Below are 27415 nucleotides of genomic sequence, written 5' to 3'. Positions count from 1 at the left end.
GGGGAAGGGAGGGGAGGGGAGAGGAGGGGAGGGGAAGGGGAGAGGGGAAGGGGAGAGGAGGGGAGGGGAAGGGGAGAGGGGAAGGGGAGAGGGGAAGGGGAGGGGAGGGGAGGGGAGAGGAATGTGTGGACTGGTATGTGGGGCAAAGGTGAGGAGGGTGTGGGGAGAGAAGGAGAGATAGGAGGGAGGTGTGGGGAGGGTTGGGGAGACGGGAAGGGATGTTTGGGGAGGGGAAGTATCTGAGGAAATGACTGAACTCACCACTACAAACAGGTCCTTCCATGTGCTGAAGGTGAAGGATAATAATACACTACCATATTATTCACCACTACAGTATCATTACCACTATCGCTACAACTATCACCACTAACACTACATCCATCACCACAACTACTATTACCACAACCGCACCACAACTACCATAACCACCACCACCACTACTATACTCTCACTAAGGCTACAACCATTACTACTTCCATACCCATTACCACCACCACTACCACAACCACTATCACAACTACCACCATCACCACCACAACCAATCCATCTTTCACTACTTTCTATCTATGTATCTATTGCCAGACGCCTTAATCCCTTATACGGGGTGGCCACAAACAAATCGCCTCCACGTCACGTCTAATAAAACTTCGGAACCATGATCTAGATGAATGAGATAAAAAAAGCGAAACAGCTTCCAGAAGTCACGCTATCCAAGAAATAAGGAGCAAAAGTATAATAAAGATTCGTTCGAGAGTGGAGGTCGTAGGCAGAGGGATATGGAGAGCGAGGTGGTGACGTGTATCTCTGAAAGGGCGACGTGAGATTTGAGAGAGGGAGACAACCTTTTCATAACTACTACTACTACTACTACTACTGATTATCAACACTATCACTACACCAATAATAACCTTAATAACTACCACAACCACCACCACCACAGCTACCACAACCATTCACCACACCTACCACAATCACCACAAGTACCACAAAACGTCACTATCACAACCACCCTCCTCTACCACAATCATAATCACAATCACTACCACCACCACCACTACATCCACACCATCCTCCACCACCATCCCCCACCACATCAACCCCCCACCCCTCCAACCACCACCACCACCACAACGAGGTAATGACTCACGCCAGCAAGGACAAAGCTTCCCCCTCCCTTCACCCCCACTCCCCACTCATCCCTCCCCCTCCCCTTCCCTCCCCACTCCCTCTCCCCCACTAAATGTCATCCTCTCCCATTTACATTCCCTCTTACTTAGACAATCCAATCCACACACTCTTTGTTCGCAGCATTTCCTCCTAACTCCCTCTATTTGACATTTTTCTTTCCTGTCATATATTCCTTTATTCTTGTATTTCACTTATTCTAAAGCACTCTTCCTCTGTTGGCATTCTTTCATTCTCCTTCCTTTATTCTACAATCACTCATTTTCCCTATTCACCTTTATTATTCTCTTCTTTCTCCTTCCCTTCTTTTTTTTACTTACCTGTATTTCCTCTTCTTTATTATACATCACTGCATTCCGACTCACTTTACTCTTCATGTTCCTTTATTTTTTTTATCACTAGACTTTTATTTCACCTTCTCACTACGACACACCCTCCTCTTTGTTATCATTATTTCCTTTATTATCATCATATTTCCTCATTTTACTTTTTTAATATTTCTTCATTTAAATATCTGCTGTTCATTTTGCTTTCTGTTCTTTTCTTTCTCAGTCATTTTCTCTCTCTCTCTCTCTCTCTCTCTCTCTGTCCGCAAGTTCGTGCCTAGATAGACTTTACTGATCTATACGACCCACCAATAATAATAATAATAATAATAATAATAATAATAATAATAAACCAGTCCTAACTTGTATTCAGTATAAACGGTGGGCACTAGCGTCGGCGTGGTGACATGTGAGGGTGCCTGGCATGTGGGACTACTGGGCCTCAGGTAACGGGTTGTCAGGTCAGAGTCTAGACACATGGAAATATTTGATCACTTCCTCCAACCATCGCCTTCAGTCACCTCCATGTCACTTCCTCCTCCTCCTCCTCCCCTTCCTCTTGCTCCTCCTCCTCCTCCTCTTCTTCTCAAATTCTACATTTTCTTCCTCTTACTCCTCCTCACCTTCTTCTTCTTTTTCCTCCTCCTCCTCCTCCTCCTCCCTCTCACCACCTGCTCTCCTTATTCCTCTATAGCTTTATCTTAAGTGGTTACATCTCTCTCCTTCTCCACTTTCCTTCTTTACTAGCTTCTTCTTCTTCTTCTTCTTCTTCTTCTCCTACTACTACTATTACTACTTCTCCTTCTTCTTGTCCTTTTTCTTCTTGTTTTTCTTTACTTCCCTACATCTCATTCTTCTCATTTTAATCTCTTCCCCTTCAGCCACCCATTCTCTCTCTCTCTCTCTCTCTCTCTCTCCCTTCTCCTCCTACACTTTCCCTCCCTCCTCCCACAACTCTAATCCTCCCCCTCCTCTCCAACTTTCCTTACATTCTCCCTCCTTCCTTTCCTCCACCCCCTCCCTCTCCTTTCATACTTTCTCCCTTCCTTAATCTCCCCTTGTCCTTTATTCCCTCCCCTCACACCCCTCTTCCTCTTTCCTCCTCCTGCTCCTCCTTCCATGCTTCTTATCCACTCCTCCTTCCTCTCTTCCCCTCCTCCTCCTCTTCCTCCCCTTTCCCTCACCCCTTCCCTTTCTCCCTCTCCCCGCTTTCCATATCTCCCCCTCCCTTCACAACACCTCCCTCCCACCTCTCTCTGTCTTTTTCTCCCTCCCCTCTCCTCCTTCTCCCCGCTTTCCATATCTCCCCCTCCCTTCACAGCCCCTCCCTCCCCACCTCTCTATGGCCTTTTTCCCTGCCCTCCCCTCCCCTCTCTCCCTTCTCCTCCCCTCTCCTCCCTCCCATCACGAGCTATTAAAACTATACTGAAGCTGAAGAGAGGAAGTTTTAACTCCTAAATTACCTCTCTCTCTCTCTCTCTCTCTCTCTCTCTCTCTCTCTCTCTCTCTTTCTCTCTCTCTCTCTCTCTCTCTCAGTTCCTTTTTCATCTGTGTTCCATATTTCCAAACCCACTGACTTCAATAACTATTTTTCTGTTATCTATTTGTCTATCTATCCATCTATCTACCCGTCTATCTATTTATCTATCAGTGTCTGGCTTTTTATCTGCCTATTCTATAACTATCACCTCCAAACCCATACGATTCTATGTCTACCCTTCTCTATCTATCTATCTATCATCCATCTATCCATCACTGTGCATTTTTCTTTCTCTTCTTCCGTGTGAGAGAGGGAAAAAAAATAGAGATAACTCACTTTTGCGTCATTTGCACACATTTCTACCCCTCCGCTTTCTTCCTCACAAACTCTATTTCCTCAACATATAAAATTAGAGTAACGTATTTTTGGCCCTGTGCCGTTAGAGCTATCTCGCATTTTCTCACTTGTCTTTTGGCTGTTTTAGAGAGAGTTCAACTGAATAACACGGCCAAGTTTCTTTCTTTTTTTGGGTGCATTCTTTGAAGTGGCTCCCCCCCCCCTCTCTCGCTCTCTCTCTCATTTCTTTACGTCTTCTTCTTCTTCTTATCATTATTATTATTATTATTATTATTATTATTATTATGATTATTATCTCATCTTAATGCTTATTTCTCTACGCATTATTATTATTATTATTATTATTACTATTATTTTACGGTTCTCTTCTTATTCTTATTATTATAACTCTCTCTCTCTCTCTCTCTTACTCTCTCTCTCTCAAAGCTGGGGTCCAAACTTCACCTACGCCTTCTTAAACACCAATTATTTTTAAAGCAAGCACACAATATCAAAAATACACAACCTCCCGCCATTTCTTACGCCTCTCTCACATTCTTTCACTTTAGAGCTAGCTTACATTCCACCACCTTTCTTTCTTTCTCTCTCTTTAAGGTGCGTTCATTATTTTACTGATTATTTTGATTTTATTTATTTTTTTCGACATTTTTGTGTGTGTGTGTATTTAAGGCTTTTTTTTTTTGTTTTTTAAGAAGAGCTAGAGATTCTGTTCTATCTATCTGTCTATCTATCTACCTAGCTGTTTATCTCATCGATCTATCTATCTATATATCTTACCTATCTATCTATCTACCTAGCTGTTTATCTCTCATCGATCTATCTATCTATCCATCCATTTATCCATACATTCATCTACGTATCTATCTATCCATCCATCTAACTATCTATCTACTTATTCATCTATATATCTATCTATCCTTCCATCAATCAGTCAGTCTGTCTATCTGCCTACCTACCTACCTACCTATCTATCTATATGTCTATCTACTCATCCATCCATCTGTCTATCTATCTATCTATCTATCCACCCAATCCTATTTCTACCCCATCAGGAGCGTAAGAACCCGGGGCCAGGCTACACATGGCATTTGGGGAAAGGGTGACCCGCCTCGCTCTCCCTCGAGTCGCATTACGTGAGAAATACACCCCAACCACTCCTTGGATATTGCATCAAGGAGGGGAGACTTAAGCCACTAGGCCACCAAGCGTCATTTGGTGATATGGTTACCACCCAGCGTAACATATTACCTCATTTACGTAAAAACCTAAGCATCAGCGTTTAAATAATAATAATAATAATAATAATAATAATAATGATGATGATGATGATGATGATGGTGGTGGTGGTGGTGATAATAATAATAATAATAATAATAATAATAATAATAATAATAATAATAATAATAATGATAATTTCTAAGAGGAATTCTGAGTCTGGATTTATACTTGCTTTCATCTCTCTCTCTCTCTCTCTCTCTCTCATTTGAATCCTTCTTTGGCTTTTACGTATTATGCTTTCTCTCTCTCTCTCACTGTCTCTCTCTCTCTCTCTCTCTCTCTCTCTCTCTCTCTCTCTCTCTCTCTCTCATTTGAATCCTTCTTTGGCTTTTACGTATTATTATGCTTTCTCTCTCTCACTCTCTCTCTCTCTCTCTGTCTCTCTCTCTCTCTCTCTCTCTCTAATTCCTATCTATTTCAACCAGGGTCTGTGGGATTAAGTTTATTTCCACTGATACCACTTCCCTTTTAAAGCTAGCTCACTTTTCTCACAATTTTTAAAGCCAGGCCACTTACCTCCTCTCTTTCTCTAAAACTGGCTCACACATCCTCTTACTCTTAAGCCCGCTCGAAGTCTCTCTCTCTTTCCTATCTCTTATTTGTGTGTGTGTGTGTGTGTGTGTGTGTGTGTGTGTGTGTGTGTGTGTCTCTCTCTCTCTCTCTCTCATATCGGACTGAAGAGGGTTACAAGCTCAGAATTTTAAAGCGAGTCCTACCATTTTAAAGCCAGCTCACATTTTTAAAGCTGGCTCACTTTAATATGCCTGGCTTTTTATCACCTTCCTCCCACTCAGACTTGCTCACGTCTTAGGCCTGGCTTTTCCTCGCTCACATTTCAAACTTAATGTCTTCTGTCTTTTAAAGCTAGCTAACATTTATCACAACGCGTCGGTTTGATATCTCACATCCCCCTCCGTCTGTCTCTCACATTCTCTCTCTCTCTCTCTCTCTCTCTCTCTCTCTCTCATTCCTTTACCGCTCATTCTTAACCTAACCCCCTCTCTCCCGCTTTAGAGATAGCTCAACCCTGGCTCTAATCTCTCTCCGGGCACGACAAAAGAAACCCTCAGCATTTCTCCGGCGTTTAAAGAGAGAGAGAGAGAGAGAGAGAGAGAGAGAGAGAGAGAGAGAGAGAAATATAGCTTGGAAATTAATCTCTAAGGCCAGCACTTATTTCTCCATCATTTCTTGGCAATCTTTCGAAATTTTCTTTATGGGGGTCTCTCTCTCTCTCTCTCTTATTTTTTATTTTCTCACTTTTCTACATCTTTCTCTTCCCTTTCATCTTTTCCTTTGCTACCCCTCCTCCTCCTCCTCCTCCTCCTCCTCCTCTCTCTCTCTCTCTCTCTCTCTCAGGGTGAAGGAGAAGGGGGGGGGAGAGGGGAGGAGTAAGGATGAGGATTATGATATGAATGAGGTAAGGGGGGAGGGAGGGGGGATGAGTGGGGAAGAGGGGGGTGAGATGGGGCGGGGGTGATGGTAGGGTGTTGCATGGGTGGGGGGAGTGAGAATGATGGTGGGTGAGGGTGGAGTGCGAGGTGAGGGGTAAAAGAAGAGTATGATGGGGTGAGAAGGGGGTGGGTGTGGTTGGGGTGGGGCGGAGAAGGACGATACGGTGGGGAGGAAGAGGTAAGGTGGGGGTGGGGAGTAGAACGGGGTGAGGGGTGACAGAGACAGGTTGGGTTGGGGTGAGGGTGGGGGTGTGGTGGGGGTGAGGGTGGGGTGCTCGTGACCTGCTTTACTGCACCAGTTGTGGGTAATAACAGGTCTCTCAGTGCAAGGTGGGGGGAAGGGGGGATGGGGGCGGTGGCAGTAGAGAGAGGGAGAGGGGGAGGAAGGGGGAGAGGATGATGGCAGTAGAGAGTGACAGGGAGGGCGGGGGAGGAAGGGGGGAGAGAGATGGGAGTGGGGAGAGGACGGTGTCAGTAGTAGACGGATGGGAGGCAGGGGGGTGGTGGGGAGTGGAATAAAAGGGGGTTTAAGCAGTTTGGTGAGGCTTGGGTCAGATTGGTAGGTGTTACGGGTATTTCAGGGTAAGCTGTGTTTGAGTGGGGAAGCTTAGATACTTGGGGGCAGTAATAAGGGTCTCCGGAATGGTTTAAGCTTACGTGGAATAGTTAAAGCTTACGTGGCCTGCTTGTACTGTCTGGCTACTCCTCTAAGACACGCTTAAGTCCAGGGTTGAGACGCAGGTTATGCTCCGCTAGTTTTCAATAAGCTAGATGTAAAACGGAGAATTAAATATATATACTTGACTGCATGAGTGCTGAAACAAATCTTAGAAGGAAGAAACAAAGGCTGACCCGAGGAACACCACTTAACCTTCCGCTCACCGTGAGAGGAAAGTCGGAGGAGTTTTGAGAAATATTTCAGATGATGTACTTACGTCTGATGAAGGAAGCAAACGAGTCCAAACAACTAATTAACGAAAACTCACACGAATAATAAATGGAGCAGCAAAAGGTAGGAAACGAAATAAATGTGGCTGCCAAAACCTTCATTAAATAACGTAGAGTGGAAAGTAGAAATAAAAGATGATACACATTATTAGGACAGAGACATAACACAGGTGCCGGAAAAGGGAAAGGAGGAAATCATCACCAACAGACCAAATTCAAGCTACTTCCCGTGAGAACTTCCCATTTCAAGGCATCTTTAGGCATGGCATTTATTGATTATGTAAAAAAAAAAAATCCACGTAATTAATACTACGGCAGTGATGACAGTAACTTGAAGACGAGGTGGAGAATAATCTTCCGCCAATCATACTCCAATAATCTTACGCCAATAATCTTACGGAAATCTTACGTCAGAGTGCAAGAGGATATTTACAGACAGCACAGTTCCTATTATACCCCACAATGACAACCACTAAAAGCCAATGAAGAGGCATACGACAAGGAGACAAAACTTGGCCAGCGTCATCTCACTGCATGTCTGGAGAAAACGTTTAGATATTTGGACTGGGAAGGCGAGGAATCCAACACAAATGGTGAGACTCAATGCAATTATCGAGTCACCAGTCACAAACCTCGCAGTGAGGCAAGGGGGGGAACTAAAACGAATGGCTGTTGACCTGAATAGCGGTAATCCAAAAACACACTTGAAATGGCCATGAATAAACTGAAATATAGGGTTGGCAAAGATGTTCAGGTCCTTTAAGAAAACCATAAAAAAAGCTAGAGTGTGTATATATATAATATTTAGGATACAATATTTAAACAGCTCCAGTTCACGTCAACGATATTATAAGAACGGTGGTGATGGGATGGGGGGAAGGCATCTTGGTAAACAAAGTAACGTAATGGAGACCAGGATTACAACTACGTCGGTACTGCCATGAGAGTTAAGAGTTCCCTGTATTACCTATAAATATGAAATCTAGAATCAAAATCCTTAGAAGATAAACTTATTAGTATTTTGAGAAACAGGGAAGAGGTTATATCTGCCATCACACGAAGGAGTAACGGAGCGGCAACCCCAAAACGGAGAGTGTAATCGGAAATACCCAGTTCCGTATCACCCAAGGGCCGTAAGGATCCGAGGCAAGGCTACCACAGACCTGAATACTCAAGCTTGAAGGCCAACACACCGTCTCAGGGCCACCACATCACCACAAGCTTTTAGAAGTCTGTAAAATATTGGAACCCTCTCGCGCATGACAGCCATCACTCCGGCGGGCGTATTTTATCACTAGACTATCAGGCATCTCTAGGGAGGGGTCAATATTTAGTAGCAGTCACTTGTAGGGGTAAATAGAGATGGGAGTGGTATTCGTCCTGAAGTTGACGGTCAAATTGCTGCCACTGCTGATAATAATGATGATGACGATGATGATGATGATGATAACGATGATGATGATGATGGCGAAGGACGGTAATGGAGTTCAAAGGAAAGCAAACAGGACCAGGTCTGTTGGTCTTTTCGTGGCTGTTATAAGGAAAAATATAACACCACTATTCTTTCGGTAAAGACAGGGATAGTTTAGCTCATGAGATGTGTGAAGAAGATTGACGGCCTTCAGGATTTAAAACCTCGAAGAAATGCTCGTGAGAACTTAAGTGGCGAGGGATGAGCCTTTAGGAGTTAATCTTTGAGGTGTTTTAGGCATTGCAATCTGAAGCGTGTCTAGTGCAACACGCCGAGGCTTGCAATGAGTCAGCCCCTTCACCCACACGACATCTTTTGAGGGGGAAACTCTAGCGGGGATTATTTAACACTGCGGAAGCCTATCACAGCCAAGAGGTAAGAGGCTTCACCATTCAGTTCCCTCGTAAAATCCTTCCAGTGGGCTAAATGAAGGACTCGAGTCGTCGGATGTGTAAATCGAAAACTCCATCCTCAATCATGCTGAAGGACTGAGGTGTTTTATGTGGGTCTGGAGTAATGTGGTGTGCTCTGGGGAGGCCTGGGCAGCTGGGAGTGGTTGAGGTAGGATCGAGTTACGCAAATGTGAGGCAGGTTAGGGACTGGAGTGAGTGGGTTAGGGTAAGGTTGGGTACAGTAAAGTTAGGTAAAGTAGAGTAAAGCAGGGTAGGGTAGGGTGGGTAGGGTAGGGTAGGGTAGGGCGTGTGTGGGTGCAGGTGTGAATGACAGCAGGGGTGAGGGTTGGGGATGAGGTTAGAAATATAACATGATTGTCCTGAGGCCATGAAGGTACATATGAACAGAGTCATTATAGGCAAGCATTATTTAGCTACAACTAATTCACTCACTAATTATCCCACTGTCAATTATCTCCTAAATTACCTGATATATGAGAATGTGTATATCCTCATTACCATCTTACCACACCCCAAAGAAAATACTAAACAGCTATGCCTAAAGCTGTTCAGTTTAATATATAACGGGAAGAATGTAGCACCCGTCTAACTACGCACTCTCATCCTGTCAATTCCTCCTTATTTCTGGCAGGAGGAACAACACAGGGGAATTTGGAAAGCTTACGGTACATCAGGCTAGGACAGGGTTGAGAGGCAGAGAAATCGGGGAAGGCAGAGGGGGTCATGGTGAGGCAGCAGGGGTGAGGGTGAGGCAGGTGAGGTCACAGGCAGGAGGGGTCAGGCGGGACAGACGGGGTACGAGGAGGTCACGGGGGGGTATTCACAAAAATTCTTGAGTCTCATTTAGGATCACGTTAGGTCAGACTAGGTGAGGCTAAGTTAACGTTAGATTACCGTAGGTGAGGGTAGGGTAGGGTAGGGTAGGGTAGGGTAGGGTAGGGTAGGGTAGGGTAGGGTAGGGTAGGGTAGGGTAAGGTAAGGTAAGGTACGGTAAGGTACGGTAAGGTAGGGTAGGGTAGGGTAGTGTAGGGTAGGGTAGGGTAAGGTAAGGTAAGGTAAGGTAAGGTAAGGTACGGTAAGGTAGGGTAGATGAGGTTGTTTTAGCTACACAAGACCCTTTATATTATACCCTACCTCATTACCGCGACCAAACACCTACAAACCCAAAGAAAATGTTGACATGAAAAATACACCTAAACAACAACACTATCTACACCAAACGAGTGATAAGGAGACCTGTTAATGATAAGGAGTGGATAAGATTTTTTACGAAGAAGGAGGAAGGGAGAGGAGTATGGACACACGCAGGGCCGATTTTGGTTAGCGGTAAATGAAGAAGACGTGAAATAAAAATGGAAGGATGCCGAAAAAAAAGAGGAGGAGGAGGAGGAGGAGGAGGGCGATGATGATGATGAGAGAGAGAAGAATGTTGTGTGTGTGTGTGTGTGTGTGTGTGTGTGTGTGTGTGTGTGTACAGTAAAGGTATCGAGGCGAGAGGAAAAATGAGTGATGAATGATGAAAGATATGATGAAATAAGTGAGGGGAGAGGATATGAAAGAGGGGAACACGAGGGGTGAGGAACGAGACAAAAAGGGGAGAAGGAAGGGTGTGGGGAGAGGGAAGGGGAAGGGAAAAGAGGGGAGACGAGAAGAATGGGGAGATATGATGGTTTGAAAGACAGGAGAGAGAGAGAGAGAGAGAGAGAGAGAGAGAGAGAGAGAGAGAGAGAGAGAGAGAGAGAGAGAGAGAGAGAGAGAGAGAGAGAGAGAGAGAGGAATTACCAAGAAGAATGACAGAATTCGGAGGGAGGGAGTGATAAGGGAAGAGAGGGGGTGGAGGGGAGGACAGGGGGAGAGAGGCTTGGAGAGGTGGGGAGAGGGGAGAGAACTGAGGTCATGAAGGGAAGGGAAGGGAGATGAAGTGAGTGGAGGGGAGGGGAGGGGAGGGGATTCAAGGGGGGAAGACTGAGGTAATGAGGAGAGGGGAGGGGAGGCCCAACGTGAGATGCGGGTGAGGGAACACACACACACACACACACACACACACACACACACACACACACACACACACACACACACACACACACACACACACACACACACACACACACACACACACACACACACGAGAGAGTAAAAAGATGAGAGAAGTGGAAGAGAGAGGGGAAGGAGGGTGAAGAAGAAGTAAGGAAAGAAAAGAAGCATGTGGAAGGAAAGGGAGAAGAGACGAGGGAGAGGAATAAGGAGGAAGAAAGTTGAAGAGGAAAGAAAAAGAGAGAGTAATAAGAAGGAAAAAAGATGAAGAGGGTAGAAAAAGAGTGTGTTAAACATGTATGATAAAGAGAGGGGGAAGAGGAAGACGAATGATGGGAGCGCCAGTTGCAAATGGAACGAAGATGACTGAGAAGGAAAGGAGGAGGAAGAGGAAGGGAAGGAAGGTGAAGAAAGAAGAGGAGGAGAAGAGGAAGGGAAGGAAGGTGAAGAAAGAAGAGGAGGAGAAGAGGAAGGGAAGGAAGGTGAAGAAAGAAGAGGAGGAGAAGAGGAAGAGGATTAAACCTGACTGGGAAAGAGGGGAAGGGTATAAGGAAGAGGAAGCGTGATGTAGGAGGAGTAGCAACCTTGAAACTATATCACAGGTGAGGTCATAACACTGGCGTCTCAGGTATGTTGACCAACCCTCCCCCTTCCTCCCCTCCTAGACATCCCTCCCCCTCCCTCCCCTCCTATCCACCACCCCTCCCCTCTCCCCACCACACACCACCACCACATCACACACAGGAACGAATAATTGCAGCTTCCAAAACCACAATTTTTTCTTCTTCTTGCGTCTTCTTCGCGTTCTTCTCGTTAACCAACCTCACTTCCATGGCCTTTCTTTCAGCGTTGACTGACCGAAAATATTACTGTCCATATACCAGATATCTAGATACAGCTTTGCCAGATTTTCGATTTGGGCCTTAAAAATAATCTTATAGCTCCCCCTCCCCCCTAAAAACACACACACACACACACACACACACACACACACACACACACACACACACACACACACACACACACGGACGCAAAACCAGCAAAAGACGAGCACAGAATTGCCAGATGCTAAATGCGGGTACGATACGGGGCGAGTTGGATTCGAACGTGCCCTCTAGGCTGTTGGACATGTGATTCTTTTGCAAATACAAACAATATTATGTGTTTAAAGCAAGATGCATAATTTTTGGAAACGTAATGAATTAATTCGCTAATACTGTCTCTAATAATAACAATCATCATCATCATCATCATCATCACCACAATCATCATCTTGACCTCCCACTTAGGGATTGAGAGAGGAGGAAACGATGATGATGATGATGACAATGATGATAATAATAATGATGATGATGATGATGGCAATGATGATGATAATGATGAAAATGATAATACTGCCTTTGACCTATACGGCGTGGTGGTGGAGAGGGAGGCCTTCACGTGGTGGCACTAATCTAACCAGGCAGCTCCTCTGACAGGTATACAAGCGTCCCTTAATTACCCACCTGTCCCGAAAAAGGAGGATGGTGGACTGCAGGTGAGGGGCAACTTCAGCCTGGAGTCCACTGGGTGCACATTGAGATGAACTTGGGGATACTACTACGACTACTACTGCTACTACTACGGCTACTACTAGTACTACTACTACTATTACTACAATTACTCAAGAACAATTTAAAAATAACACGTCCTTGAGTTGAATGGGTGGAGCAAATAATAATAATAATAATAATAATAATAATAATAACAATAATAACCACATATACTACTACTACTACTAATAATAATAATAATAATAAATCCGCTTCCCAGGCCATCAGTAACAAACAGAAATAATTGTACATGAATTATAACCCTTAATCTGTGCTTAATCCAGACATTACGCTCAATCCTGTGTTAATCCTGCTGTCATGATAATACACACACACACACACACACACACACACACACACACACACACACACACACACACACATACAAACATACATACATGCACACATACATAAATACATACATACGCACACACACACACACACCGCTCGCTGGTGCAGTGGTAACGTTCTCGCTTGCCATCTGGTAGACGGGAGTTCGCGCCTCGCTCAGGTTGCGAAAAGTTTCACTGACGAAGTGGGTGGTTACTGTCCCCCTTGAGCAAGGGGACGGGTGTGTGCGTGTGTGAAGGTCACAGCCTTGCCCTTAGATCGGACTATATGAGCTCTCAGCTCCCTTCCGGGAGGGTACAAGCTGACGATCACGACCATCATGAGATCTTGACCGACCCGGTGAATTACACACACACACACAAACACACACACACTACGGTTGGTGACAAAAGTCCGTCTAATGTTTCACACCTCTTTTACTTCTCTGGCTAATATTCCTACGCTGAGTGAGACTTTTTATCACTCTGTAAATGTATATATAAAAGTGTACCTAATATTTCCTCTCTCTCTCTCTCTCTCTCTCACACACACACACACACACACACACACACACACACACATACACGCACGCACATGCAAGCGCACACACACACGATATGTCAGGAAGGATAATTACAGAGAAATCCTTAGCGTAAAATAGACTAACTTTTGCCCCTCACTGTAAATACAAAAAAAATATTATATCCTGTCTTCGAAAACCGCTTCTTACTTTTTATAATAAAAATTTCTGTATGATTTCCAAAATGTGCTTAGACAGAAGGAAGTGGGCAAAAAATATATATAACAGATTAAAAAGGGCCATGTAGATGTGTGTGTGTGTGTGTGTGTGTGTGTGTGTGTGTGTGTGTGTGTGTGTGTGTGTGTGTGTGTGTGGCAGTAGACTCACCAAGGTATGTGCACTTCTCCCCAACACGGTCCTTACCTGTGGAATAAAGACACCAGGTAAGTTCATTTGTATAACACATATCACATACAAATTACAGTCTTTCATGACAAACAAACAACAATAAGATTACAGTAATAAGGGTAATGTGAAGGACAATATAAATAATAATGACAGCATAACAGTATTAGAGAGGGAACTATGATGATGATGATGATGATGAAGGAGGAAGACTAGGAGGAAGAGGGGGGAAGAAGAGGAAGAAAAGGAGGGATATGTAAATTTGGGAGGAAGCAGTAGGGAGAAAGATTGGGAGGTGGAGGGAGGAAGAAGGAGGGAGGAAGATTGGGAGGTGGAGGGAGGAAGAAGGAGGGAGGAAGAAGGAGGGAGGAAGATTGGGAGGAAGAAGAAGGGAGGAAGATTGGGAGGAAGCAGTAGGGAGAAAGATTGGGAGGTGGAGGGAGGAAGAAGGAGGGAGGAAGATTGGGAGGAAGAAGGAGGGAGGAAGATTGGGAGGTGGAGGGAGGAAGAAGGAGGGAGGAAGATTCGGAGGAAGAAGGAGGGAGGAAGATTGGGAGGAGGATGAATGGAGGTGAGGTTTGAGATGGAGTGGGGAAGGATGGCTGATGAATGAGGAAGGCATGGGGGTGACCGAGGGAGGAAGGGGAAAGGGGGAGAGAGGGAGGGAGGGAGAGTGAAGGGAGGGGGAAATAAGACACCCTGAGGGACGCCAAGGTATTATGTGATATGGGAGACTTGGCAGACCTTGTACTCTCTCTCTCTCTCTCTCTCCCCCCTCTCTCTCTCTCTCTCTCACACACACACACACACAGTCATACTAGGGCAACTCTCAATGCGGTGACCTATAATGACATATCCAAGGGTCCATATGTGGCAATCAAGTGCAGGACAGTGAAATGGCGGGGGACAGGGCGACGTGGAGGCGATTTGTTTGTGGTCATACCGTATGGGAGTAAGACGTCTGGCAATGGATAGATAGATAGATGGATAGAAGTGTTTACACCCAATTTTAGTTCCATTCCAAACCATTATTTTTTTTTTTTTTAATGTAACAGCTGACGTCAAACCAGTCACCATTTGGTTACATAAGCAGTGCACTCCTGTAAACGGTAAGAAGGTAAGGCAGGCAGATAGACAGGAGGCGAGGCAGGCTATAGGCAGTGGGTGAAGAAGGCAGGCGAGTAGGGAAGTGAGGCAGGCTGGAATGGGGGTGAAGCAGGCAGTACCGTAGGTAGGCAGGTAGGTGAGACAGACAATTAGGTAAGTAAGGCAAACAGGCAGGTAGGTAAAGGGTAGATAACGCAGGTAGGCAGGTAGGTAAAGCAGCTAGGCGCCTAGGTATGAAAGGCAGGTGAGATAGGAAGGTGAGGCGGGAAAACAGTATGATATGTAAAAAAAACAAAAACAAAACAACGAGGAGAGAGAGAAATACTGAAGCATGAAAGAGGACGTTTGACAATCAACAAGGTGGACGGGAAGAGGAAGAAACGGAGGTAGAGGGGGAAGAGAGAAGGAGGAGACATGGTGAGGTAGACGGATGTCAGAGAGAGAGAGAGAGAGAGAGAGAGAGAGAAAGGAGAAACAGAAATTGGAAAATAATTACAATGATCTCCATGAAGGAAAGAAGGAGGAATTACAATTTTTGCAGATAAGAGTGGAAAAGAGAGAAAAATAAAGAAGAAGTTAAGAAGAGTCAGTACAAGAACAAGAAAAAGAAAGGTGAATAAAACCTTGGAAGAGACAGAATGGCATAAAAAAAAACAATAGCAACAGATAGACAGCTTATACAGAATGAGAAGACAGCCCGTACGAATCAGACGGCAGATGATAATAATAATAATAATAATAATAACAACAGTAATAATAACAATAACAATAATAAATACTACTACTACTACTACTACTACCGGTACTAAAAATAATAATAATAATAATAATAATAAATACTACTACGACTACTACTACTACTTCTAATAATAATAATAATAATAATAATAATAACAATAATAAGTCAGAGAAAAACACTAAAAAAATGTAAAGAAAGGATGGACAAAGGAACAGGAATAAAGTCAGAAAAACACTCAAGTAAAAAAAAAAAAAAAGCGAGAAAAAGAAACAGGAATAAAGAGAGCGAAAAACACAAGTTAAAAAAAAAAAAAAAAGCTAGAAGAAACAGTATTCAGAAAAACACCAAAAAAAAAATAAAAAAAAAAATCAAGAAGCGATGCAGGAGTAAATTAAGATGAAGCAAAAGGACCCTCAAACTTTTATATACATCACCGATGTCACTAGCACCACTGAAGAGTCTGTGTGTCAGGAAGGTGATATGTGATGGTGATACAGGTGAATTACTCTCATGGCTACGGTAATTACGGGAAAGAGGACGATAAATACAGGTAAGAATAGAACAAGAGGCAGAGGAGACGCGCAGGTAAGTGAAAAATTAACCTGTTCATTCCAAGGACGTTTTATTTCATTCTACCAAACAGAGGATTTTTAATTCAAGAAAAACCGCTGAAGTTAAGGGGTTAATGGATGCTGTGTCCCCCCCCCCAGTTCGAAATCTCTCTCCCAACCAGAATAAAATCGTTTAGAAGTAGGATGAATATAAGGCACGTCCTCGTAGTGAATGGGCACACACACACACACACACACACACACACACACACACACACACACACACACACAAGTACTATTTATGGTAGAGTCGGTTTTCATGTATATATGTATGTACCTATCCTCTATCGATCTATCTATCTACCCATCCATCTATCTATCTATCTAAGTTAACAATATAACTCATTAACCCCTGACCTAATACGGAACAAACCTGACAGATACATTGAGTGAGGGGATGGCAAGAGGTGATTCAATTCGCTGCAGATCAATCGAAGGCAAGTTGCAAGGCTCAACATACAAATTCAAGCAAGGCATCACTGAATTCTTTATGCTCCTCGACTATTCTCTTTTCACTCCAACTTGGCCCAGATTTTCGTCCTTTTGCAGCTTATTTCACGTAGCTCAGTGGCAGAAAAGGACAATACTACGACTCTACCTCCTTTTCCATAGCACTTCTTCGTGACTAGCATCATATTCTAGTGTTAATATCCAGTTACAGCTCAGGGATGAAGAAGGGGAGATGGTAATTTTAGGCCAGGTTAGGGTAAAAGGATTATAGTTCTCTCTCTCTCTCTCTCTCTCTCTCTCACACACACACACACACACACACACACACACACACACACGCACGCACGCAGAGAGAGAGAGAGAGAGAGAGAGAGAGAGAGAGAGAGAGAGAGAGAGAGAGAGAGAGAGAGCAATTATCATACCGTCTCACAGTCAGGTAGAGACTAGACAGCGGAACAGAATCCAGGTAGACGGAACACAGACTCAACAACAGACCAATGAGACAGACAGACACAGACAAAGACAGGCAGGAAGACAGACAGGTAGACAGACAGACAAAGACAGGCAGGAAGACAGACAGGTAGTAACAAACACTTTAGCACCTTCACCCCAAGAACGTTTTTTCTTTCTTTATTCTTGACACCAAATAAAAAACTTAGTGCAGCTTCTAAGAGACAGCTAGTAGAGGTGGAATTTTTACCTCCGACGGCGAAATTGGGAGGGGGTACTGTATTCACCCCCGTTTGTCTGTCTGTGCACACGATATCTCAAAAAGTTATTCATGGACTTCATTGAAATTTTGTGCATATGTGGATGAGCTGATTAAATTTTCCAGGTGATCTGAGTTTAGTACAGGTGTTGGCGAAGGTATGCACGCTCTGAGGTCTATCTACTTACTGAAGGCTCTGTTAAACCCTCCCAGTCGAAAAAACCCTCCTATGCTCAATAACAAAAATCGTCTATACTCTTTTCACCTTTACCTGGCCTAGATTTTCGTTCTTTCTCAGCTCAATTCACGTAGCTCAGAAGGCAATGCTACGACTCTACATACGCAACTTCCTGAGCACTTCTTCGTGACGAGCACCACAGTTCCTTGTTACACCTGGGCATTCAAGAAGGTGAGATGTCAGTTTTTGGCCACGCTGAAGTAAAAATTAGTTTCAGAAAAAATAAACCAATAATAATAATAATAATAATAATAATTTTCCTCAGGGTCAGTAAAAAAAAAAAAAAAAATGGGAGACAGACAAACAACAGACACAGACGATGCCAAAACAGGTCACGAGAGAGAGAGAGAGAGAGAGAGAGAGAGAGAGAGAGAGAGAGAGAGAGAGAGAGAAGGCAGACAGTAACCTTGCTCTCACTCTCTCTACGTGTCCCTAATAAAGAAAGAGAAAGAAGAAAGTTAGCTCTCTTTCCCGCCACTGCAAGGGACTCGTAAAGAGGGAAGCCATGAATGCCAAGAGAAGTGGGGATGAGAGAGAGAGAGGGGGGGTTAAGCGAATGAGTGAGGAAGAGAGTGAGTGTATGAATATGTAAATCACCCAATTCCACTCCCCATTCTCTCACTCCCCCCCCCTCTCTCTCTCTTCCCTTTCTTTCTCTCCCTCCTCCCTTTCTTTCTCTCCCTCCTCCCTCTCTTCCTCCTCTTCTCTCGCCCTCTCCCAATCATTCCTCCGTCTTCCTCCTTCCCTCACTCCCTCACCCTCTTCTCCCTCCATTCCGTCTCCTTCTCTTGGCCTTTCCTCCATTCCTCACCCTTCCTCCTTCATTCCTTCCCCTCCTCTCTCTCTCTCTCTCCAATCCTTCCATCCTTTCTCCCTCTCCCCACCTTCTCCATTTTTTTCCTTCTTCTCTCCCTTGATCTCCCTATTCCCTTACCCTCTCTCTCTCTCTCTCTCTCTCTCTCTCTCTCCCTCTCTCTCTCTCTCTCTCCCTCTCTCTCTCTCTCTCTCCCGCGTTAGCGTCCGCACGAGAAAAAACAAAGCAAATAATGAGTTACGTGATACGGAGGCGGCCAGACAGGATTAGAGAGAGAGAGAGAGAGAGAAAGAGAGGATCAATCTATTCTGCTTACCACTCTACCTGCTACTTCCCTTCCTCCACCTCTCTCTCTCTCTCTCTCCCTCTCTCCTTAGCCATTCCTGTGTTATATGTCCCTTCCTTCCTCCCTTCCTCTACCTGCCCCTCCCTCCACCCCCTCTCTCTCTCTGATGCAAGCATGTACTTTGCAACACTGCAATAATTACGGACGCTGAGGTGAGAGGGCGCTCCTTCTACCTCTCCCTCCCTCCCCCACTATCCTCCCCCTCCCCCTTTCCTCCCCTTCCCCAACCAGGTCACCTCCCACATCACAGCACTCATCCTTCACCTCCCTCCCCCTCTTCCATTACCTCTCCTCCCCATCTTCCCTCCCACATCATTCCTTCCCATCTTCCTTTCCCTCCCTCACACTTCACTCCCTCTCTCCATCATTTCGTCATCTCTTCTCCCCCCCCCTCTCCCCCCTCAGCCTTCCCACTTTCCCCTTCATCTCCCTCCTACGGTACCCTCAATTTCTCCCGTTGTTCATGGTCATCTCCCCTCCCCTACCCTCCCCTCTACCTGCCATACATCTTCCCTCTCTCCCTCTTTCTCCCTCCTTCCTCCTCCCTCTTTTCTTACCTATCCTTCCCTTCCTTGCCTCCCTATTCTTCATCTCTCTCTCTCTCTCTCTCTCTCTCTCTCTCTCATTTCACGGGTCTCACTCACACTTATCTCAGTCTCAAATATTTCCTAATTTTGCACTTTCCACTCTAGCTTGTAGTTTATCTGTAATATTTCTTTTTTTAATTAATCTGTATTTTCATTCCTTTTTTTTTCGATTTATTTGTGTTTTCGAGCGATATTATTTCCTTAATTCAAATCTACTGTCTTATTAATTTTTGTCCTTCATCCATTCAGCATTATCATCATCATCATCATCACTACCATCATCATTACCACCACCACCATCATCATATCATCATCAAAATCATCACTACCATCCTCCTCCTCATCATCATCTACCTACCTACCTATCTATCTATCTATCTATCCATCCATCTATCTCCTTGCAGTATTAGCGCACTTTAAAACTTCGTAATCAGTAACACAGTCTCCCCAACACACCCCAGGCACAACAAACCCAATCTCCAGCTACCCGGGTTCGATTATTGGCGCGATCCGAACTATGAGCCAATGATGACACCCTTAACACCCGCGCTCTTGTGACTCATCCTAATATGGAGTTTGTATCTCTATGTATTAGGAAGTATGCGATATTTTTTCCTGTCGGGTATATGCCTAGTTATTTTTACAGAACTTAAATGGGAGAATTCTGAGCGTAAACTTGCGATATATATTTCATTATTATTTCCTTTATTTACTTATTTATTTTCCTTTTCATTAGTTTATATTTTCTTATCTTATTTATTTATTTTATTTACCTTTATTTATCTAACTATTCATTTATCTTTTTATTTATTTATTTTATTTACCTTTATTTATCTAATTATTCATTTATCTTTTTATTTATTTATTTATTTATCTATTTTATTTACATTTATTTATCTATTTATTCATTTATCTTTTTATCTATTTACCTTTAACTTTATTTTATTTACCTTTATTTACTTATTTGTTTTTATTTTATTTTTTTGTTTATTTAATGTTTTTATTTATCAATTTCTTTATCTTTTTCTTTATTTTATTTACTTTTATTTACGTATTTATTTTTTATTTATTTATTTATTTATCTTTATTTTTTATTTACCTTTATTAGTCACTTATTTTATTTTATTTTATTTATTCTTATTTATTTATCGTTATTTATTTATTCATTCCATTTTCTTCAACTCCCTAAATCGAATGGCTGATCTTTAGGTCCCCATTCTCGGAAGCTCCCTAGCACCTCCTCCTTAGCGATTTAGTTTTGGATATGGCTAGTTAATATCGTTTTGCACGTTATTGGTGCAGAGTATGGCGATATTAGAATGATTTATGTAATATAGGGACGGACAGTAAGGTGTAATAAAGAAAATAAATCGCTTAGGGAAAGGTGGACAGTAAGGTGCAATAAAAGAAAATAAATCGCTTAGGGAAAGGTGGACAGTAAGGTGCAATAAAACAAAATAAATCGCTAAGGGAAAGGTGGATAGTAAGGTGTAATAAACAAAATAAATCGCTCAGTAAAAGGTGGACAGTAAGGTGTAATAAACAAAATAAATCGCTTAGTAAAAGGTGGACAGTAAGGTGTAATAAAATAAATCGCTTAGGAAAAGGTGAACAGTAAGGTGTAATAAAATAAATCGCTTAGGGAAAGATGGACAGTAAGGTGTAAAATAAATCGCTTAGGAAATGGTGAACAGTAAGGTGTAATAAAATAAATCGCTTAGGGAAAGGTGGACAGTAAGGTGTAATAAACAAAATAAATCGCTTAGGGACAGGTGGACAGTAAGGCGTAATAAAGAAAATAAATCGCTTAGGAAAAAGTGGACAGTAAGGTGTAATAAAATAAATCGCTTAGGGAAAGGTGGAGAGTAAGGTGACAAACAAAATAAATCGCTTACGCAAAGGCGGAGAACAAGCTGTAAGAAACAAAATAAATCGCTTAGGTAAAGGTGTTAGGGAGCCTCCTTAGTCGACGAGGAGATGGACCACGAAGACGCTGACATTCTCCTCAAGACACACGCCATACTGAAGGGGTTACGAATTGCTACATATAATTTCTGATGGTTTAAAATAATGCTAAATAAGAGGCTATATTGTCTGATATAAACTGGTCATCGTAGTGAAGTTGTTGGAAAAATACAAGGATATATATCAATGGTCCTTTTTTTTTTTTTTTTCTGTTTTTGAGTTTTGGTTTATCATTCAAAATTCTCCCTTAGTCTCTCTCTCTCTCTCTCTCTCTCTCTCTCTCTCTCTCTCTCTCTCTCTCTCTCTCTCTCTCTCTCTCACACACACACACACACACACACACACACACACACGCACACACCTGAACCACCATCAGACTGGAGAGAGAGAGAGAGAGAGAGAGAGAGAGAGAGAGAGAGAGAGAGAGAGAGAGAGAGAGAGAGAGAGAGAATCAAAGTGAGCAAGCCAGCGAGTGTGTGGAGAGAGAGAGAGAGAGAGAGAGAGAGAGAGAGAGAGAGAGAGAGAGAGAGAGAGAGAGAGAGAGAGAGAGAATATAAATGCGCAAGACAGCGAGTGTGTGAGAGAGAGAGAGAGAGAGAGAGAGAGAGAGAGAGAGAGAGAGAGAGAGAGAGAGAGAGAGAGAGAGAGAGAGAGAGAGAGAGAGAGATTAAAGTGAGCAAGTCAGAAGTGTGTGAAGTGAGATTGAGTGAGAATGTGAAAGAAGAAGAGAGTCTGAAGAGAAAGTGTGTGTGTGTGTGTGTGTGTGTGTGTGTGTGTGTGTGTGTGAGAGAGAGAGAGAGAGAGAGAGAGAGAGAGAGAGAGAGAGAGAGAGAGAGAGAGAGAGAGAGGGGGGGGGGGGCAGTGATGTGAAATAGGAGGTCTTAAGTCAAACGCATGAAGCCTAGATACACACATTGGCAGGGAGCTGGCAGGGAGGGGGTAGGGGGAGGGAAAAGGAGGGAGGAAAGGAGGGAACTGGAGGGGAAAGAGGCAGGGAAGGAAGGAAATGCGGTAGCTAAGGAGGGAAGGAAGGAAGGGGAGGGAGAGAATAGAGGGAAAGAAGGGAGGAAAGAAGAGAGGAAAATAGGAAGAAAGGAAAATAGGAAGGAAGGAAGGAAGGAAGGAAGGAAGGAAGGAACGAACGAAAAGAAGGAAGGAAGGAAGGAAGGGAAGGAAGGAAGGAGGGAAGGAAGGAAGGAAGGATGGATGGAAGGGGCAGGAAAATGAAAGATTGTAAGGACGATGCATGAGACAGAAATATGTGGACACTGGAAATAGGAGAGGAAAATAATTTTAAACAAAGTGAAATGTGAGGGAGAAGAGAGGAGATGAAAGGAGGAAGAGGAGAGAGGGAGATAAAAGAGAATTGGAAGGGAGATGAAAAAGGGAGGAAGACAGAGCGAGTGAAAGGGAAGGAGGGTGAGACACAGACAAGACAAAGTGGAAAGTAAAAGTGGGGTGAGAGAGAGAGAGAGAGAGAGAGAGAGAGAGAGAGAGAGAGAGAGTCATGGTGGTGGTGGTTGTGGTGATGAAGGTGATGATGATGATGATGACGATGATGATGATCAAAGTGACAAAAAAAAAGTCTGGAAAAGGAAAAGGACGCCTGGAGAAAAGACAGACGTGATGAAGGAAGAAGACAGACGATTCTGAAAGGACGGAAGGAGACATAGTTGAAAATTTATGAAAGACGGAAAAAGGAAAGATATTAAGACAAAATTACGAGGAGGGGAGAAGGAGGTGAAGAGGAGGAGAAGGAGGACGAAGAGGGAGAGAGGAATGATGATGGAATGTGAAGGAGGGACGAGTGGTTGAGGTTATGTGATGAGAGGAGGAGGAGGAAGACGAGGAAACAAAGATGGATTATGTAGGAAGATAAAGAGATACGAGAGAGAGAGAGAGAGAGAGAGAGAGAGAGAGAGAGAGAGAGAGAGAGAGAGAGAGAGAGAGAGAGAGAGAGAGAGAGAGAGAGAGAGAGAGAGAGACAGACAGACAGACAGACAGAGACGAAATTTACTGTTGGTACTTCATCTAAGTAACAACAATAATTACAAATACTTTAAATCTTCCAGACCTCCAGAATTAAACCTCATATATATTCCTCTCCGTCAAATAAATAAATAAACAAACAAATAATGGTATAAAGTTACTCTTCGTATTAATCATCAGGGCAAATAACCATATCCCGTCTCTAAAACCCCAATGCTCACTTTACAAACTCTCTCTCTTTATCCGCCACATTTCTCATCCTCCATTATTTCAGGACCCATTTTCCACAAAGGCCATTTACTGCGACATTTATCTGACAACTTCCTATCACTTTTAGACGACCATTACTCTCGGACGATGTTAAAAATGGCTTTCCAATGATGCTAAACTTAATATTTTATCACATCCCTCTATTAAAGCCTAGAACAGGTTCAATATAATCTCCGCATTGTTGCCTCTCGTGACAAAGCTTCACATCATATCACACGAGAAAGAGGAAGAGGAGGAGGAAGAGTGAGGAGGAGCAAGAGTGAGGAGAGGAGAGAGTAAAGAATGGTGGAGAGAGGAAGACGATAACGCTCCTCCTTCCCTCCCTCCACCATAAAATACTCTCTCTCCCACTCACGAACCTACCTCACGCATCTGACCAGCTCTTGCTCAACATTTCCTCCATTTTCAGTCCTCGGTGCCTTAAAGTTTATAAATTCACCGCAAATAACCTCAAAACAGTCGTGTGTAAGCTTCAATGTATGACAGAAAGAACGGGAGGCATAAGGTTTGTTTACATTATCACACGTCTGGCAGCGCGGGGCGGAGTTGTCGGTGCCTGGGAAACACGTCGTACAGGGGAGAGTTACGACCACCGCCATCACACTCTCCTGTATTAATGCCCCGCTAAAGATTATTGGAGCTGCCTGGAGGGGGAAATTAGGGGGTGGAGATGTGAAGGGCGAGGGTGACAGGTGAACGAGAGGGAACGTAACAATTACCGCGGGTGATAAAGGGGGTTCAATTAGCCAGACCTCCCGTTACCTTCTCCATCGGCGTCCATCTCTCCCTTGACGAAAATGGCGCCAAAATCTACATCCCCCACGTCATAGTAAATAATCACAGCAAATTAATAGAGTCCCAGATTTATTTTACGGTGACCGGGACTAATAACTATTAAATGAAGTGAAGGGGAGAGAGGCAAAGGGAGTGACGTTAACAGTGGCCAGAAAACGAAAGGAAAACAAAGGTTGTGGTTGCGTCACTGAAGGCTTTGCTTTCAGAGAGTTCGTCATGCCTCTTGCTCGGCGATTTACTCTGCACGTCAAACTATTAATAATCCTCTTAAATGTCGCTAATGCAAGAAATGCCAGTATTAAAGCGATATTAGTAACACGAGAACACGTGTATTATGCAAAGTAAATCGCTTAATAAATGTTACGAAGGCTTTAATGCCACTTTCAATGCAGGCCTTTGTTTCCCGGGGTATGATTGGTTATTGTCAGTCTGTCCCTTGACATTATGAGCCAATCAAATTAAGTTTCCATCATAAGAGTAAATGCAGTTTAAACTAATTGACGCTAATTGGTGGAGAGTAATTAGCTTCACATACTTAAGATCAATTATTCAAACGAGGAGGCCATGAGTATTACAAGCCTATCCCGAAGACATAATCGACCTAACGGCACTTCATTATTATTATTATTATTATTATTATTATTATTAGGCGGGGGATCGTATATTTGCAAGAACTGGGTTACACAGTTTGGAATATTGCTGGAATAAACTGTATAACCTTTGTTTATATATTATGCTATAGGACTGATTCCAAACTCACAAAATTTCTGTTCAAAATAAGCCCACATTAAACCATAGAGCTCCAAATATGTGAACAATTTATAGTCTCTCTTTAAATTAGTATCACGTCTCCTCCTCCTCCTCCTCCTGCCATTTCTCAGTTCACATCCACATCTCCATTCTGATTCTTCTCCTCCTCCTCCTATTACTATTACTACTACTCCTACTACTTCCACTACTACTACTGCTACTACTACTACTGTCTCTCAGTTCTCACACTTCTCATCCTCATCTTCACACTGATTCTTCTTACTCCTTCTTGTACTACCTTTTCGTTCCCTTTCCTACTCCTCCCTCTCCACTGCATGTGACTCATTTACAGCCTCTAAAATAAAGTCGAAGATATGTGTGTAATTAGCAACCTTACAGAAATACATTTAAACTCCCTCCCAGCCCCGTTATGCAGCTGTGTTGCGGGGGATGATGTGTGGTGCAGTGTGGCATGGTGGGTGTGGCTGTGTAGGATGGTACTAATTTGTGCCCCCTTGTCCCTGTACACTCACCAGTACAATTAGGGACCTGGGTGTCAAACTACTACCATGGATCGTGTTCTAGGGGATGGCTTAGACCTGGAATATATAAAATGACTTAATGACTCTCGGGCAAAGGCCATTACTATAATCCTCCTCCTCGTACTCCTGTTCCTTCTCCTCCTTTTTCTTCTTCCTCCTGTTCTTCCCTGTACAGAAACACAAGCGGCTGAAATGGTACCAGGGAAACGAACTAGACACAAACTTTATTACCAATCAAACTTTACCCTGCCAGTAAAGTCATGGACCTGTGATTTACTATTTCATTATTTTGATGTAACAGAAGGAAAAGAATCACATAAAGAGCTTGAGGCCAATACCTAGCGTCACATCCGGGGCAGTTCTAATGATGCTGTAATACGAAGTTGTCTGAATAGGATGGTGAGTTACAGCAGGAAGATTGGTATGTATTGTGCTCCCCCTCAGGTGTGTGTTGTAACAAGGTGGGGTGCTGGGGAGCCTTTATTCACCCCACACCCACACTACACCACACCACACCCACACCGATCATACCACACCACAGCCACACCACACAACACCACGCCCGCCCTCAAACTCACACCACAACCACACCACATCACATCCGCCTTCACACTCACACTAAATCACACTACACCACATTACATCACACCGCACCCACAAGCATCACAACACACCACACCACACCACACCACACGGCACGCCACATAATTTCCTGATTTTTTTTTTTTTTTTTTTTTTTTACTGTGGCTGAAAAGTGGAAACGTTCTGAGGGAAAAAATAAAAAGCGAATCGATAAATTTTTTTGTAGATGAGAGAGAGAGAGAGAGAGAGAGAGAGAGAGAGAAACTTGACAGCGCCACACTCGTAAAAGATAATTATTGTCCCACTGGAAGCGCACCACTTCTTGTGTGTGTGTGTGTGTGTGTGTGTGTGTGTGTGCAACTGTGAATCCGTGAGTGTGTACGTGAGGCTAAGAGATCTCGCCTTCCTTGAGCAACTAGCTGCACCGTTGTTCAGAATGTGTGTGTGTGTGTGTGTGTGTGTGTGTGTGTGTGTGTGTGTGTGAGAGAGAGAGAGAGAGAGAGAGAGAGAGAGAGAGAGTGTGTGTGTGTGTGTGTGTGTGTGAGTGTGTGTGTGTGTGTGTGCATGTTCGAGTGTATATGTGAGTGTGAATGTGAAAATCGGGTATGCTAGTGATGTGTATGTGAGTGTGTATGCTAGTGATATGTGTGTGTGTGTGTGTGTGTGTGTGTGTGTGTGTGTGTGTGTGTGTGTGTGTGTGTGCATGTAGGAATGTGTATGTTAGAGGTGTATGTACGTGTGTGTATGTAGGTAAATGTGTACGTCTGGCTAATACACGAGGTCTTTCCTTGAAAACCCACCCACACCGTTGACCAGAATGTCAAAGAGACAAGGCAGGTGACCAAAACACAACACAGGTGAGAGGAGAAGAGAGCAGGAGAGAAGAGAAGAGAGGAGGAGAGAAGAGAAGAGAACAGAGGAGGAGAGAAGAGAAGAGAAGAGAAGAGAGGAGGAGGAGGATTACACAGGAAAGCAAACAGCAACAGATCTTATGGTCCTTTCGAGGCTGCTTGTTACAAAGAAAACTATGACTACAAGATCTAACTCTACATGCAGAAGGATAAGGATAGTAAAGCAAGAAGGCTCCCCCAACGCCAAACCCTCCAGGAAAAAGTGAGAAAAACCATCATG

General features: G+C 43.6%; 1 protein-coding gene across 1 annotated transcript in view; it reads left to right on the top strand.

Moving 5' to 3' along the window:
* Positions 1–26410, top strand: part of LOC145414050 (uncharacterized) — an 84112-nt gene extending 57702 nt beyond the window's left edge. Inside the window, exon 6 of the mRNA XM_080283613.1 lies at positions 26244–26410. Coding sequence (XP_080139739.1) covers positions 26244–26410 — 167 coding nt within the window. The remainder of the gene's footprint in view (positions 1–26243) is intronic.
* The last annotated feature ends 1005 nt before the right edge of the window (positions 26411–27415 follow it).

This window comes from Coenobita brevimanus, chromosome 98 (genome assembly GCF_032717465.1).
Source record: "Coenobita brevimanus isolate Jiangsu-jjx chromosome 98, ASM3271746v2, whole genome shotgun sequence".
NCBI classification, from domain to species: domain Eukaryota; kingdom Metazoa; phylum Arthropoda; class Malacostraca; order Decapoda; family Coenobitidae; genus Coenobita; species Coenobita brevimanus.
This window is presented reverse-complemented; position numbering and strand designations above follow the sequence as displayed.